The sequence below is a fragment of the Lissotriton helveticus genome, chromosome 4_1 (genome assembly GCF_964261635.1).
Source record: "Lissotriton helveticus chromosome 4_1, aLisHel1.1, whole genome shotgun sequence".
In the NCBI taxonomy this organism is placed as follows: domain Eukaryota; kingdom Metazoa; phylum Chordata; class Amphibia; order Caudata; family Salamandridae; genus Lissotriton; species Lissotriton helveticus.
Window position 1 is genome coordinate 520,251,889 of NC_136063.1, and position 16,891 is coordinate 520,268,779.

A 16,891-nucleotide genomic window follows, 5' to 3' on the forward strand; every position below is an offset into this window, starting at 1 on the left:
TGTTATGCAATCGGTTTCAATATACACCAGTCATTTATATATTTCTGCATAAATGCATTATTTATAACTGTGCAACATTATGCCGTAAATAATGAATAATAAATATGTGTAAAATTATTGCATTTACAACATTTAAAAATGGTTAAAAACTCTAAAATTCATCGCATTCTAGAATTCATGTATACCAGCATCAATGCTCTAAAACCTAATTGCATTTGTGCAATATTACGCATTGGTTATGTAAAACTCAAAGATATAAAGCTTTAGAGTTAAAACAAAATAACGGCATTAATGACTATAAAACCAATTTCTGTGCAAAATTACGCAATTACAGTGCAAAAAGAGGGGACAAGAATCCCACTACATATGTGCAAATCTGGCAAAAAGTGACTGTCTTTTTATTAAAAAAACGATAATTTGATGTTTTTGTACTATACTTGCATTTTATGAATTATCCTAGGATCTATGGTTAAAAGTCCGGTCCCCGGCCCAAAAACCAACCTAGCTTATTACGTAAGATAACATTATTGTCAGAAAAAGTGCTTAGTGCAAAAAATGAAAAAATGTAAGTGATAATTAAAAACAGGAATGAGAGATTTTTCTATATAGCATTTGCATTATTACTTCATTACTTGTGGTTCATTTTTAGATTTGGAATCTATATCTTACAAGAATGTGTGCATGTCCTCTGTGTTACTTAATCCATTTGGAGCCTTGTTGAGATTTAATATATATTTTGTCTCCAGCTGCCTTATTAATTTTTCTCTGTCGCCGCCTCTTTTAGGTACGGGTACCGAATCAATGACATAATATGACAAACAATTGATATTTTTTCCATGTATCGCCTTAAAATGTCTGGCTACCGGATAGGCGGAATCGCTGTTGATAATTGCTCTTATATGTTGTAAAATTCTCACGTGCACTGGTTTTATAGTACTTCCCACGTACCCAAGTCCGCAAGTGCACGCGAGTGTATATATACAGCAAATTCTGTCTGACAGTCAAAGTTGCCCTTAATACTCTGTTCACTTTTACTGAAAGGTATGCTATACTTTGTAGTGTTAACACAAAAATTGCATGCCTGGCAGGTTGTGCATTTATAGAAACCCTGTTTGGTTGGTAACCACATAGAAGCAGGAGCCCCTGCTACTGTTGGTTGTGATACATATGTGGCCATGTTCTTGCATTTTCTAAAAGTTACCTAGGGTTTCTCCGGAAGGTCCTCTTTTAAAATGCTATCCGTTAAAACAATTGGCCAATTTCTATTTAGTATAGCTCTTATTTTGCGTTCCTGCCTGCTGAATGTTGTAATCAGCCTGGGCGCCTCATCCTATTTGCAATATCATCTGCTAACTCAGTGTCTGTTGGTAATAGTTCTTCTCGGGGTCTCTCACTGACTTTGTCCATGGCCCTAGTAAGCATATCCTCTGTGTAGCCCCTAGCTCGCATCCTGTCCAGACTTTCAATCTTACATTTTTCATATGCTTCGGGGGTACTACATATGCGCTGAAGCCGCAGTAATTCCCCATAGGGAATACTGGCTATTAAGTGTTTAGGATGTGCACTTGATGCATGGAGGGTTGCATTCCCTGCTGTGGGCTTCCTATATGCAGTGGTAGTTCATTTGTTGTTAATTGCCTGTATCTTGACATCTAAAAACTCGATTGAGCTTGTGCTACATTGAGAAGTAAAGAACAGGTTATAATCATTTGTATTGATTTTCTCTACAAATTCCTGAGCGCTCGGACTATCACCCCTCCACACAATAAACACATCGTCTATAAAGCGCAGCCATAGACATATTCTTTCTTCCACCTCTTGTTGGTATTGTCCCATGAGGACCTGCTTCTCCCAGAACCCAACGTGCAAGCAGATAGAGAGAGAAGGGGACACATGGCGAGTGAACTTTGATTTTGCCACGGTTCCCCACAAGTACTGGACGTCGTCATGCAGCATTGTGGGACTGGTAGTCCCCGGTATTGGAGCTGCATGAAGAAAAGTCATGTGCAAGTGAGCCTCATTCCACAAGGGAGGCGGGGCTATGCCATAAAGATAGTGAGTGAGGAAGCATTGCAAAGACTGCTGGTACTGAAGAAAGCAACACGCTGAAACCGGTTTGCCTAAAACCATTTAATAAAGCAGCCTTAAACCCCAGTCAAACCCTGCTGTGTCCTTCGTTCTTCTGCCGGAGGGTGAGAAATGTTTGAATTGAATATATATACATATAAAGAGTTGTTCAATAATTGATTACATTATTACATCTCACGTCTTATTTGGTTTACTATCTGATCTGAATTAGGGGTGGGTAAATGGTTCCGTTCCACCCGCAGAATTGGCAGAATTTTGGCCACTCAGCGTTACTTTTTAACCCCTTGCATGCTGATGACCACCCCCATCCTTAATGCACTACGGTGCTCGTGTGCTGACGGCTGGGGGCCGTCATGAACCCGCCCACTCGCGATTTTGCCGCACAGGCGCAAAATCGCGGCAGTATGCAAGGGGTTAAAGCGGCGTTCAGGCTGAAAACCACCAATCGCTACAAGGTAGAATTTTTCTCCTGTGAGGCTCCAGAATATGCCAGTAAAATTTTGCATCCCTTGGAGAGATTTTCAAACGTTGGCGGTTGCCATCATTCGAAGTCAGAGGGCTGCCGTTCAAGTAGATTTGCTGCAGCTCAAGTATATTTTACACTTGAGTGGCAGCAAAATGTACTCGAATGGCTGCGTGATCTTGCGCAATGCATGGTGCCATTCACCCTGATTTTCAGCACTGCTAGCACTACCAGTGCTAAATTTCAGCATGAGAAGCACTAGCTACAATTTTTATGCCTGTTGGTGGAATTCTACAGAATTTTGTGGAGATTCTCTTAAACTCTACAGAATGAAACTCCGACAGTTGATACTTCTGTGAGTAATCATATAATTTTATCATTCACCATCAACATTGTTCCAGAGGGCAGCTCGTCCTGGAATATGTAGGGAAAGAAGGTCTACTTTGGTGCATCGAACAGTAGGGTGCATTTGGAATGCTTCCAACAAAGAAAAATTATAAGAAGCAATACAAAAAAGCCCTAAAAGGTAGAATAGATCAGGGATTAACCTCATTTCATAAATATTAACAGGACATGATGAAGTTTGTGGTTAAGAAACCTTTGCTCCAAGAATGACCTCTGGTAAATCGAAGAACCTTTAAAGACCTCTGTAATGAGTCTAGTTGCACAAGTTACTTCCCTTCGGTAACAATATATCTGTAAAAACAGATTAGTAGTGATAGATTCCTTACCTTAGAATTACCCCAGGCGTCAGACTGGATCTGGTAAGTTCTCTCGCCAGCAGTACCCCTGCGCGTCGGTAGGTGGCGTCGTGCGGCTCCACGTGCGTTGTTGGCACTGGAATGAGGTTGGAGCTACTTAGACGCGCCCATGCACGCTGACGTCAGTTCTGTACAGAACTTTCTGCACCAGGAACGCAGAGTCATACAAGAAACTGACCACTGGTGCCATGAAACTAGGGCCCTTAACCCTAGAAATCAATTCGCAGAACGGGGAGGATGGGTGGGGTGGTAAGGAATCTATCACCACTAATGTTTCTTACAGATATATCGTTACCGAAGGTAAGTAACTTGTGCATCTGAAAGACACACGTATTTATAGATTCCTTATCTTAGAATAGATACCCCAGCAATACCAACCCCGGTGGTGGGTCTGCGAACCAAGATCACACCAGAAAATCCTGGAGAACAGAACGGCCAAAAACGCAGTCTCTCCGGACTTGGCTGTCCAAGCAGTAGTGCTTGGTAAATGTGTGCAGCGAGGCCCACGTAGCTGCCTGACAGATGTCATGCAATGGAACACTGTGTCCCAAGGCAGTAGTGGCTGCCGTCGCCCTGGTAGAATGGGCGCGGAGCCCCACCGGAGGCCTCTTTTTAGCCAAGGAATAACAAGCCTTTATGCACAGAACGACCCACCAAGAGATGGTCCGCTTGTGCACAGAACGACCGACCTTTCTTGGCGCCCACGTAGCCAACAAAGAGCTGGTCATCCACCAGGAACTGTTGTGTGCAGTCCAGATAGAAAGAGAGCGCACGTTTTCGGTGGAACCTCTCTTACTCTTTCGAGGTATACGTAGGCGAAAAGAAGGTGGGCAAGGTGACAATCTGCCCGATGTGAAAGGCAGTGATAACCTTCGGCAGAAAAGAAGGATGAGTCCTTAGAACAACTTGTCCGGATGGACAGAGAGAAAAGGAGGCTTAGAGGAGAGAGCCTGGAGCTCACTCACCCTTCTGGTAGAGGTGATGGCTACCAGGAAAGCAGTCCTAAGCGTGAGGAAGCTAAGAGAATAATTGTGAAGTGGCTCAAAGGGAGCACACATCAGAAAGGTAAGAAAAAGGTTAATGTCCCACTGAGGCATCACGAAAGGGACAGGAGGAAACATGAGCCTTATGCCTTTGAAGAACCTATTTAGAACGGGGGACGTGAAAAAGGAAGGCTGATCTGGACGCCTTAGAAAGGTGGAAATGGCGGAGAGGTAGCCTTTGATAGTGCCCAGAGCAGAGCCCTGCTGGAACAAAGAGAAGAAAAAGAAGAACCTCAGAAAGAGGGGCGGAAAGGGGGATCTACAGCCTTTGCTGTGCACCATGCCACAAACTTATTCCACCTGCAGGCGAATACCGTCTTAGTGGAGGGACGCCTGGGTGCCAAGATAACATTACAGAATTCAGGAGGCAGGTCGAAAGACGTCAACTGTCGCCGATCAATCTCCACGCAAGGAGGTGGAGCCCGGACAGGTTCGGGCGGAGAACCGTCCCCTGCTGCTGTGACAGAAGATCCTCCAGAATAGGCAGACAAATCGGAGGATCGATGCTCATACTGAGTAGCTTGGGATACCATACTCTTTGATCCCAGTCCGGATCCACAAGGATGACTTGGGCCCGGTCGCGCCTGATATTCTTCAGCACTCTGGGCAGAAGTGGTATAGGCGAAAAGGCCGCAACTCCACTCGCGACGAAAAGCATTGCCGAGCGAGTGCCGCCTTGGAAATTCCAACATGCAGAAGTGATGACATTGCACGTGCTCTTCGGTGGTGAACAGATCTAACCAAGGCTCTCCCACTGCTGAAAGAGTCCTTGCGCCACTTCCGAGTTCAGACACCATTCGTGAACCATCATGCACCGGCGGCTGAGTTTGTCCGCACTGGCATTAAAGGAACCTGCCAAGTGTTGAACAACAAGGGACATGCCCTGATGTTCCAGCCATGCCCAGAGGCGCACAGCCTCTTGGCAAAGGGTCCACAACCCCACCCCGCCCTGTTTGTTGCAGTATCACATGGTGGTGGTGTGGTCAGTGAACACCTGCACTACCCTCCCCATGACAGAAGGAAGGAATGCCTTCAGTGCAAGCCGGATCGCCCGAAGCTCCAGCAGGTTGATGTGGAGCTGGGACTCCGCCGGAGACCAGAGGTCTCTGAACTCCGCATCCCCACGTGGCCGCCCCATCCCAGAAGGGACACGTCCATCACCACTGTGTATTCCGGTTGGGGAAGGGAGAGGGATCTGCCATTGACCCAATCGCGATTAGTGAGCCACCACTGCAACTGTCTTGCAGTGCCCACCGAGATCTGGACGAGATCGGACAGATTGCCTTGGTGCTGTGCCCACTGGAACTTCAGATCCCACTGCAGAGCCCGCATATGCCATCTGGCATGATCCACCAGCAGGATGCAGGAGGCCATCAGATTCAGCAGTCGAAGCGTCATCCTGGCCGAAATTCGGGACAGAGGCTGAAAGATCGGAATCATAGCCTGAATGTCCTGGACTCGCTGCTCGGGAGAATAAACCCGACACTGCGCTGAGTCCAGAACCGCCCCGAGGAAAAGGAGCTACTGGGAGGGAATCAGGTGCGACTTCGGCACATTGATGGAGAACCCCAGCGAATGCAGGAGGTCAGACGTAGTCTGGAGGTGGGCGACAACTGCCTGGGGCGAACCCGCTTTCAACAGCCAGACTGAAACCCCTGATCTGCGCAGATGAGCTGCGACCACCGCCATCACTTTTGTGAACACCTGAGGGGCGCTAGTAAGGCCAATGGGGAGCACGGGGACCTGAAAATGCTCGGGGCCTACCGTGAAACGCATGTAGCGGCTGTGGGCAGGCAGGACGGGGAGATGAACATAGGCGTCCTGCAAGTCTAACGCCACCATCCAGTCTTGCGGATCTAAGGCAGACAAGACCTGAGCAAGCGTGAGCCTCTTGTACTTCTCCTTCCTGAGGAACCGATTTATGTTCCGAAGGGCTAAGATAGGACGCAGGCCCTGGTCCCTCTTTGGAACCAGAAAGTAGTGGAAATAACAACCACGACCTACATCTGGCGTCGGAAGGCGATTGATGGCCCCGTGGCCAAGAGGGCCGCAAATTCCTGCTGGAGAAGTGCCAAGTGATCCCCTGACATGGAGTGGTACTGAGGTTGCCAAAAAGGCGAATGCCATCAAAGGGCATGTCACCCAAGGTGCTCTGGACATCCCCTGAGAAGCCAGTAGTCCTCAACCAGGCGTGGTGCGGAAGTGCCACAGTCGTGGAAATTGATCTGCCCAGTGACGCGGCAGTATCCAGCCCACAACGTATGTGCACTTGCTGCATCTCTACCGGCCACAATCGCCTGGGAAAGAACTTTCTGGGCCTCCTTCGGACAGTTGGGCAGCACCTGCGCAACCGTGTCCCACAGAAAGTGGGTATGACGGCTTTAGGGGTATGCAGTGTTCACCGACCGCAGCCCTGAGCTGGCAGATGAAAATGTTTTTTTACCCAACTGATCCAGCTTCTTAGATTCCATATCCAGAGGTGCATTAGTGAACGCGCTCTGGGAAGCTGAGGCTTGGACAACCAAGCTCTCAGGGGTGGGGTGTTGGGTAAGGAAGAGGGGGTCGCCCGGAGCCGGGCGATGGTGTTGGGCCACGTTCCTATCCACAGGAGACCCCGTGTTGGGCCTGGACCAGGTGCCCAAAAGAACGTCCATCAGTGCTTCATTAAAAGGCAGCAAGGGCTCCAAAGAAGTGGCCACCGGTTGGAGCACTTCTGTCAGGAATGCAAAGACTTAGATCCAGAAGAATGGTGGTGATGATGACTCCGCGACCAGTCCTTCGACCTCCCACAGGACCGGAACCTCAAGTGGCGCAGAGCCGACTGCCGGACTTCAAGCAACTTTCGGGACTGTTCCCGCAAAGTCTTCGGTGCCATGGCCCAGCAGTTGGGGCACGACTTGTGGTCGCGCCCCAGGCAGTAGAGACGTGTGGTGGGAGTCCGTCACCGACATCATGCGATGACTGTCCCCATAGTTCTTGAAACCGGGCATCCCTACGATGCCAGGAGTCGATCGACTCGAAAAGATGAGGTAAAAGGCCTCGAAAAACTCAGTCAAAAAGTGACTGGGGGTATTAGCTCTTCCCGGATCTGCGCTTGCTGGCGCGAAAAAAAAAAAAAGAAGTGACGTCAGCGCGCGTGGGCATGTCTAAGTAGTACCAACAACGTTATAACGACGCACGTGACGCCGCCTACCGACGCGCTGGGGTACTGCTGACGAGAAAACTTTCCAGGTCCAGTCTGACGCCTGGGGGTAATTCTAAGATAAGGAATCTATCACTACATGTTTCTTTCAGATTGAATAGATTAATATATTGCAAAGACGTCAATTTTTATATATTAATAATTTTCTAAAAAGAATGGCAGGATGGAAAGCTGCAATAAAAATCAGAACAGGCTGATAATATCTGGATAGATCTCTGAGACAGTAATCTACCAAGACACTAGAAGTTTTTGACAACTTATTGCACAGGAGTGGTGAACTTTCAAAAATTTGACCAATTAAAAGTGAAGCTGCAAATTCTTCGGATGACGCAAGCTTTTCTTCCTCAGATTTCCTCTGTAGGTAGCAATTTTTCACTCGCCATCTAAAATACAGGTGTAGGACATTCATCGAGCTAGAGTTTCAGGTGCTAGGGGTCCAGATCAAATACCTATTACAATTATAACCCTTATTTAGATAGTTATTGTACTATAGCCATAGCTACCTCACAAAGGGGCAGTGTTATCCTCCAATTATACAAGAAAAGTATCACCCGTCAACCTAGTAGCTATAGGCAGATATCACTGCTTGACTATCTGGAAAATATTTGGCAAGAGCATTCTAAATCATCTGCAAAGTTGGGCCGATGATAATAATATCATCGGGCTGGAGCAATCTGGATTCATACCAAATAGTTCAACCCTTGGTAATATTGCAGTTCTGCAAATGATCTTGGAGAAATATGAATCAACGCCTGGTGTACCAGTCTATGCGGCCTACATGGATTTTTCAACCACATGTGACGGCTTGGGCTACTCTGTGGCGAAGGCTCCGAGACTTTAATATACCAGAGACTCTGCTTAAGATAATTACTATATAGTACTATATTCTTTTACATGCAGTCACGTTTTCTTTGTAGGGGACTGTGGTTTATCGCCTGAATTTTATTGAAAAACTGTTTAAAGCAGGGTTGCTTGAGAGCTCCTTTATTATTTTCACTTTATATATTTGATCTTCCTATTGCGCTGAATGAAATGGGAGGGGACGCCCCAAAGGTAGACCACCGAAATATATTGTGCTCTTGGACTTCAAACCAAAAGGTTTGAAAAATGGTTGGATTTTCTCCAAAAATATGATCGTCCTCATTTGAAAAGCAATATTAAAAAAGTAAAATGATGACTGTGATAAGAGATGTAGAAAAAAAGAAAATATAAATAGTTTTTGGGAGTGAGGAGATGGAAGCTGTTTATACACACCCTTATTTAGGGAAATCATTTTTTGCCAAACTATTCGATAAAGAGCACATATTACATCTTTCAAGCAAAGCAATGGTCCATACACGTACACTTTTTTCACTATACGGAGTAACTTGTCAAAGACATTTGATTTATTTTCCTTAGTTATATTGTGCAAAAGTTCCCCCACAATGCTTTATTGGTACAAAAATTATAGATATAAAGCACTGGAACTTCATACATGAGATAGTAGGGTAAAATATTTTAATTTAAATATGATGGCTCTGATTGAAGCAATATGCCTTGAAATAAGTCCATCAAGTAATTACATAATAGGGCTGGCTGAAATTCTAAGTTGCGGATATGGTCTTCTGCATAGGGATGAAAATACTTTAAGAGGCTTATGTTTAGAAGCTTTTAAACAGAATAGGAAAGTTTATACTTTCCGTAAAAAGTTTAACTATGCACTTTAGCACATTAATTTGAGTAAGGTTCCTCTAATAGGAATATGTATTCTCCAACTTAAAAATTATATTAAATAGTTTGTTGGGAGAATCTACAATAATCATGATATGTTGATTTTTAAGGGAAACATGAAGATGGATGGTCTAGTATCCTCATGTATTTCAGCACAGCTACAACCTTATTTATTATTGAAGTTAGATCACAGAGTTCAAAAAATATATATATTGTTCCATATCAATATCTAATTAAAAATGGTTACAGGTGCTTGGAGTAGAATAATTATAGAGTACAGACTATGCAATGTATTTAATAAATCCATACAAAATCTTGATCATGTGTAGTTTTCCCGAATTTTGCACTTTAATCGTTGCCTTTTCCTGAAGTCTTTGTTTGTAAAATATAGTGTTCAAACTGCAACAAAAAAAACCACTAATATTATTTCACCCAGAGCATAAATTGTATGTTTCAAATTTATAAAAATATTTAAAAGCTTTTTAAATTTGTATTGATCATGTTTTTGTTTTTTAATTAAGTAAAGTGGATCTCATTGGTCATCTAAATCTTAGTAATACAATTGAAATGAATTGGGTTAAGGAATAAGGAGATCCTAAAAGGCAACAAACAGAATTCTACTTCAGTAAAAATGAAGGGATGTTACAATCAGAAGTTAACATGTGGGAGGCACTTAAGAAAGTGATTAGGGGGCAGGCCATATTAGCGGTCAATGGTAGCCACAGGGCAAGAGAGACAGCTGCATAAGAAACAGAACACCAATTAGTTCAGTGCCAAATGACTAGCTGCTAGACTAACGACCAGATATGTGCCATTGGATAGCACTGTGCAAAGCAGAATACAGATTAATCAAAAGTGAGACAAGGGCACAACAACATGAATTTTATCAAGAAGGCAATAAAGTGACTGTGCACTTGACCTGATTGTGAAAGAGGGAGGTGGGCCACAGATGGGTATGACATTTTAGGTCAAACCTGGGGGAATTAGTGAAGTCAGCCGAAGAAATTGTGCAGGTGTTTGCACAATACCTGGAGACATTTTACAAACACAGATTCAAGTGCTCTATGGATTAAGTAAGGAACTTTGTAAAGTATCTCCCAATTGCTACCTTATCATGGGGAGGTAGCGGGGAAATGCAGGAGGAGTCCGGGAGCGGGGAGGGGGGGCAATGGAAATTGCAAATGTGCTTTAATAACTCTAAAGTGGGAAAGCTTTAGGCACAAATGGGCTACCAATCAAGTACTTCAAATGCCTCAGCAGTAAACTCGGGGAACCTATACGCTGTATGTTAAATGGGGCATAGAAGAGAGGAAAACTCCACCAAATCTAAGGATGGCCTTTTTGGTACTCATCCTTAAACAGGGTAAACTGCCTAAAGCCTCGTACAGTCACATTTTAATACTAAATATTGGGGTTTGGGTCTTGGCCAAATGCCTGTACACAGTAATGGGTAGCCTGATACAAGTCTACATGGCACAACCTCAGGCGAGTATCTAGATAATTACTGAACGCAAATGTGACACAGGAACCAGAAGTGATATCACGTATTACGCAAATGCATTTGACTCATTGGAATGGCCCTTTACACTATTCATCTGAAAGACCATGGGTTTTGGGCTCAAATTTGAGTCTTGGACGTCTTTTCTCTAAACTAAACAAACTGCTGCGGTGCGAGTGAATGGTACAATTTTTAAGGATTTCTGGTACTTCAAGTAACAAAACAGTGTGACAAGGTCCCTATTGTGGCAATGTATGGACTGTATTAATTTGGGATCCCTCTTCCTGATCTTACACCATTTTTCAATCCAGTTGACAATAATTAATGATTGGGTAGTCAGCTCGCAACAAAAACTATTGGTTCAAGCAGGCAAGAGACCAGAGAAATCCATGGGATATTTAGGGGTACCTTACTGCTGGGAGATCCCCAAAAGAGGACAGAATCAGACAACAAAAGTAATAAAGGCAAGTCAGGCTGACATCGGAAAGACAGGAGTGGTCAGTAGGCTCATCTTGGAAACACCCCCAGGGGACTCCAAAATACTACAAGACTTGCACTCACTTGAGAGCTTTAAAAAGTGAGACATACCTCTAATCTACAAATTAGAGGACAAATGGGGACCACAGTGCATCAATAAATGACTTACTTATAACAGTGGTAGGGGAGGATTTGTCCTTGTGGCCTCATTTACTGATACTGGGGATATGGCAGTATATAACACTGCCCAAATACACTCGGGTGTTTTGGAATGTACCAATCATGATGCTTAGAAAGGATATCTTGAAACTAGTTTTACTTGTGTTCTCCTTATTGTTTACATCTACCTTGCTCTCCATGGTCTCCCATGTATTTTATGTTCTAACTACATTTCTGTAATTTTGTTGTGATCTGTTAATCCTGGCTCTTGTTATATTTAATTATGAGTATTCCTCTGTCACATCTCCCTTATTTTGTTAACTGTATGTAACCTTTGATCCTAAGATGTTTTTGCCTTTCTCCTGATTCAATGTGGATATTCTCATGTCCTTGATTGTAATTTGCATGTATAAATTGTTCCATTGATATTTGCCTTGCTCTTGCTCCTGTAAAGCGCTCTGATACCTCCGGGTCTAGCCAGCACTATATAAAACCTATAAATAAATAAATAATAATAAACTAGTAAAGACGAAGTGATGTGCAAAGTGTGTGGGTCCTGCAGAATGTTAAGGAAATATGAGGCCCTTGGGGAAAAAAACTGTTATACTTGATGAAGCCCAACTTCAGAGACATTGTAGCAATTCTAAATAATGTTGGTATAGTGCTCCCGCTATGATATGCGCTGGGTGGACGATGGGGGTCAGGAATGTACTCTCAAAGTCAAAAAAATAAAAATCAATAACTAACAATCTGCCATAACATGCAATAATGTGTTTTTGTTTTGCTGCAATACCAGTTTTTTTTTAGTTTTAAAAAATCAAACAAATATATTACAGAAAACCTAATAGATAAATAGCTAGCATTTTGCTACATAGCACTCACGAGGTGAAGGATACGTGCTTCCTCAAGAATAGCCATACACCCCAATAGTACAATAAAGTAACTGAACTCCAAGTTATCAAATTGCTAGATTCAGTGAATGTAGATCTGGGTGATAACTTTGGTCTTGTTGCATTGTTAACAGATTTGGACAAACCTTGAGTTTACAGTACCTCTTGCATGGACATCTCTAGCTGGGAAAATAAAATGTATCTGGACCTTGTTGGTGCTAAACTACAGTAACTGGTGCACCAAAACATGTGTTCAGTTGTTGTATGCAGCAAACATTTAGAACTCTCTTAATATCTCCTCAAGTGGTCTTTGAACCTGAAAGCATATTATATGCTTAAACAACGCCACTATCCCTTCCACAAGTGAGGAGGAGCTATTACTAAGAGGAGACAATTATAAAGGCACTGTCCACCACATTTAAGGGATGACTTGTGTTTACACATGAATTAATGCATATAAGAATGGAAGCAGGCGATACAAAACTTAACATTTATGCAGGCATGGTAAACAAACGGAAGGGCATTGGGAAGCATACATTTTCAGACTCTGCAGTTCATCAGATAGGTAATGTGCATCTTGGCCCAAAAAATATAATTTTATTTACGTCAAGAAAATATACAGAAACAACATTAACAGTGGACTGGGTTTCTGAGTTATTGTATGGCGTAGACTAATGTTTAGGCAGGAGAGCTTAGGGTAGGGGCAAAATTAACGGTTGGGGTTAAGTTTAGAAATGGAGTAAGGTTTAGGGTAACAGAGTTGAAGACAGGGGTTTTGGTAATGTAAGGGTTAGGATTAGAAAAACAGCAGAAACTAATGGCCAAAATAATGAAACACGATTATTTACAAATACATTTAGGAACATGTTCCAGAAACTAATCATGCTTGAACTAATCCTCTATGATTATGGACCCAAAAAATAAACCTAAATCCTATCTTATAATAAACTAAAATTGACAAAAGCTCTATCAGGCTGAAAACAAGTTAATAATGTCTGCAGTAGTATGCCTGGGTGATCAAAAAAGTGCAAGTGATGGCAGCCTTACATCTTCCATTTGTGGAGAGAGAAATTGCAAATTGATACTCAGAGTATAAGAATAAAAACATGTTGTGAAGACACTGCACTAGATGGTAATGTCCTTCAAAGGTAAATCAAACTTCATGTGAATCAAATCCTTAAAAAAGTATATAGATAGTCATAGTGGCTATTCTCTGTTATGAGGTCTTCAGCTAGGTATATTATACACTTGATAACTATACGATCTTAGCTAATGAAAGCTCTAGGCATTTAGTACTCCAAATACCTCTTGCAATAGGTAGAGGTCTGCAGAAATTTAGAGTTTCAAAACTCCTGCCATGGATCGTCTTTGAGGCAAATGTGGATTAACGGGGCTTAAAGACTACGATCCTGTGAGTCAGAGGATCACAGTAGCACTAGATTGTTCAGCTTAGGTAGATTTTTGCAGTCAAATGTCGTTGATCAGCTATGCTCTAAAATGCTTTTGAATCAGGAATCCTGCTTTGTGGCAAAATGGGTTATTAGGCTTCAGAAGGGCTGACCATCTTAAGGAATGTTCCTCTCAAGTCATTGCCCTCTCACAGGTCACTCCCTAGTAACCCAGTCTTCAAAAGGTGAGACCCTCAGTTTAGAAATGCACAAACTTGTGCTTTCATCAACCATTTGCACCAAGGTCAGAAAAACCGCACAGTGGTGCAGTAATGAGTCTGGTTACATAGCTGTCCATCAGTGATTTTCTCCTAAACAGTTTGTGATCCTGAGTCTCTGTGCATGACTTTCCCAGTGCTTTGTCTTGTACTCTACTGCAACAAGTTGTCGAATTCTAATAGATCAGCCTGGAGGTGGGCTTGAGGAATTCAAAGAGATGTGTACTAAGGAATATGAATATTTTCGGAAACTGCACTCGGCACAAATACTATACAAAAGAGGCCACCACCAAATGGGAAAGGAAAGTGCGCTGCAAGCCTGTTTACTGCATGTACAGTGATATTTGTGAGAAGGCATAAGGCATGGAGACAAAGGGAAATGAAATATAAATACAGACATATTGCTTTTGGATAACCACTCTAAAAGTGATCAATGTCTGCATTCAAGCAAAGATGGTGGTCAAGTGTGTGCACCAAAATTAATCATGTTGGAAGATAAAAAAATATCACATAAGAAGATTGGTCTCAATTATCAGTGCTAACTTCAAAGTTATACTGGAAGAGTGGTATCGTAAAACTAAAATAAAAAAAAGCTAGAAGAAAACCTTTTTCTATTGTTTCATCAGTGTCTCATGTCTCTATCCCAATGAGGACCAAAGAATGAGCTTAATTTCAGTCCATGATGCTTTTGAGAGAAGGGGAGCTATCAACCAACTATAATGCAAGAAGGACACATTCAATAATTGAAAGTATCCTGTTGATACTTGAAAACCAGTTGCTGTTTAAGAATGATAGGATATGGGACACAGGTGAGTAAATACAATCACACCCAACTGGTCAACTAAGGAAACATTGACCACGCCAGTCCAAGTCGATGTGGATCAATGATGAAAGGAAAATATTGATAACATTATAGGTAAGGTACAGTGAAATCCTGAAAGGCAAGATATAAAAGTAGTGAGCATTAGATAGACAGCACGTTATTCTTACTGGGTCAAGTAAGTGAAATAAACAGAGGGCAACATGCTGTTGGAAGGCTAAGGGAACCGTCAAACTATAGTGACTAATAATGGGTAAGATAACTTAATGCTAGTCTGGTTTTAAGAGGTATGTGGCCACAAGGTGCAGGAAGTACAAATTAAAATAAAGGCTTAAGGCGCGCTTATGTCGGGCAAACATGAAGGCTTAAGGCCACTGAAGAAGGATGGATCTGCAAGAAAAGGACTGCAAAGAGAGAAAGTAGCAGGTGAATAAGTTTCACAGACACTATAAAGCTGTTGCGCAAGGGAAAAACAAGTGTGAATCAAAGATCATGAAAAGTGACCAGTTCCGTAATATTTTCAGCAATCAACAAAGGAAAAATCCAGACTCCATAAAACTACAATAAATCTACTAAGGTTGAAAAATTAAGAGAAGAAAATAGAGTAGGGCTCACATTTATGAATGGAAAAGTAAATCAGGCCGGGTTAGGAAAATCCTAGGCCATCAAAGAGAAGGAAGGCTCCAAGTTCTAATACTGTCTCATCAGAAACATTTGAAAATATTTCTATAGTCGGTCTGACAGTACCATTATCATACAGCTTCTACCGATTTTCAATTGCTTTGCTCTTCCCAGACTCCTAAAATAACATTCTAATAATCAATCAAAAGAGTTCCTAGAGAACCTGCAATTATCTATTGGCCTAATACCCTCACATACAAAATGTAAACTACTGTAAATTAATTCTACTTCCTATTGAAGACTTGGTCGAGGAAAGGAAAACACCACCTAAAAAGCCACAGTAATATCACACAGAACAGTGGAACATACTGCAGGGAGTACCTGAAATAGGAGGCATAAGTAGTAGAGTAGAGTCTTGTAATTTGTCGCACCCTCTAGTTAAACTTGGTAATTAGAATTTCACAGTGTTCTTCACATGGATTTGATTATTAGTTTTCCGCTATTCCACATATATGTAAACCGCCAAACCTGTTGGGCAAAATCACAGCATTTTGAACAGAAGGTCTTTATCTCAAATCAAACAGTTTGGCCGATTTTATGGTGCATTCATGCCATGATGCATAAAATGTCTTAGGGAATAAAATGCTAAATGTATCATATTGCAGTCTAGTTTAGAAGAATATTTACAAGTTTGCTCTTCAGAAATTAGGAAGTTGAATCCATATTGGAATATAAAAATTCACATTAGTCTATATTCTTACCCAAGTTTCTCCCAAGGCTTGAGGGCTGTGGTAAGCGTGAAGATGCTGATGTCACAACTGCTGGGGAATTAGTCTTTTTAAGGCTTGGAGGTTTGTACTGAAAATAAAAATCAAGATATAACTAGGTAATAAAAAAAACTGTTTTAAGAGATACACATATAAAGCAAAGAAGGATTAGTTACTTACCTGTAATCCTAGTTCTCTTTCAGGGGTATACTCATTAAAGTCATAAGCACTGAATAATCTCCGCCCGTGAGCGGGAACCCGGAACATGTAACAATATACATATATATGTGTAAATATATAATAATTAGTATATAGTACTAAACCAAAATATACACATATACATGTATAAACCCATAATATGCAGCCCAACAAAATGTATAGGCTAATAAGACCTTATTACACACTTTCTGCAGTATGAAAATACTCCATACATCAATGCAATAAATAGGCTAGAGCCTAGAAATGCATTTCATAACATAAATACCCTTTATTTTCATCAAAGAATCTGTTGTAAAAGGCAATTAGCCTAACAAGGCTGCATATGAATAAATGTCTGTGTACAGAAAATCAGACTGGCACCTCGCCTTTAAGGCTCCAGAGAATCTGAACACTTTGCCTTTAAGGCCTCCAGGAGCAACCCTGCTCCCATCATGCACCACAGGTGACAGTTAGGTCAGTTCTTTTGTACGGTACAGTAAACTTTAGCAGGAATCTGCACTTAAAAAC

At 42.1% G+C, this 16,891-nt stretch overlaps 1 protein-coding gene across 2 annotated transcripts in view; it reads right to left on the reverse strand.

The window, feature by feature from the left end:
- The window catches only part of ZC2HC1A (zinc finger C2HC-type containing 1A), a 353,235-nt gene that overhangs the window by 167,917 nt on the left and 168,427 nt on the right, over positions 1-16,891 (reverse strand). For both annotated transcript variants that reach the window (XM_078687119.1, XM_078687120.1), the window contains exon 6: positions 16,160-16,256. In XM_078687119.1, coding sequence (XP_078543245.1) covers positions 16,160-16,256 — 97 coding nt within the window. The remainder of the gene's footprint in view (positions 1-16,159; positions 16,257-16,891) is intronic.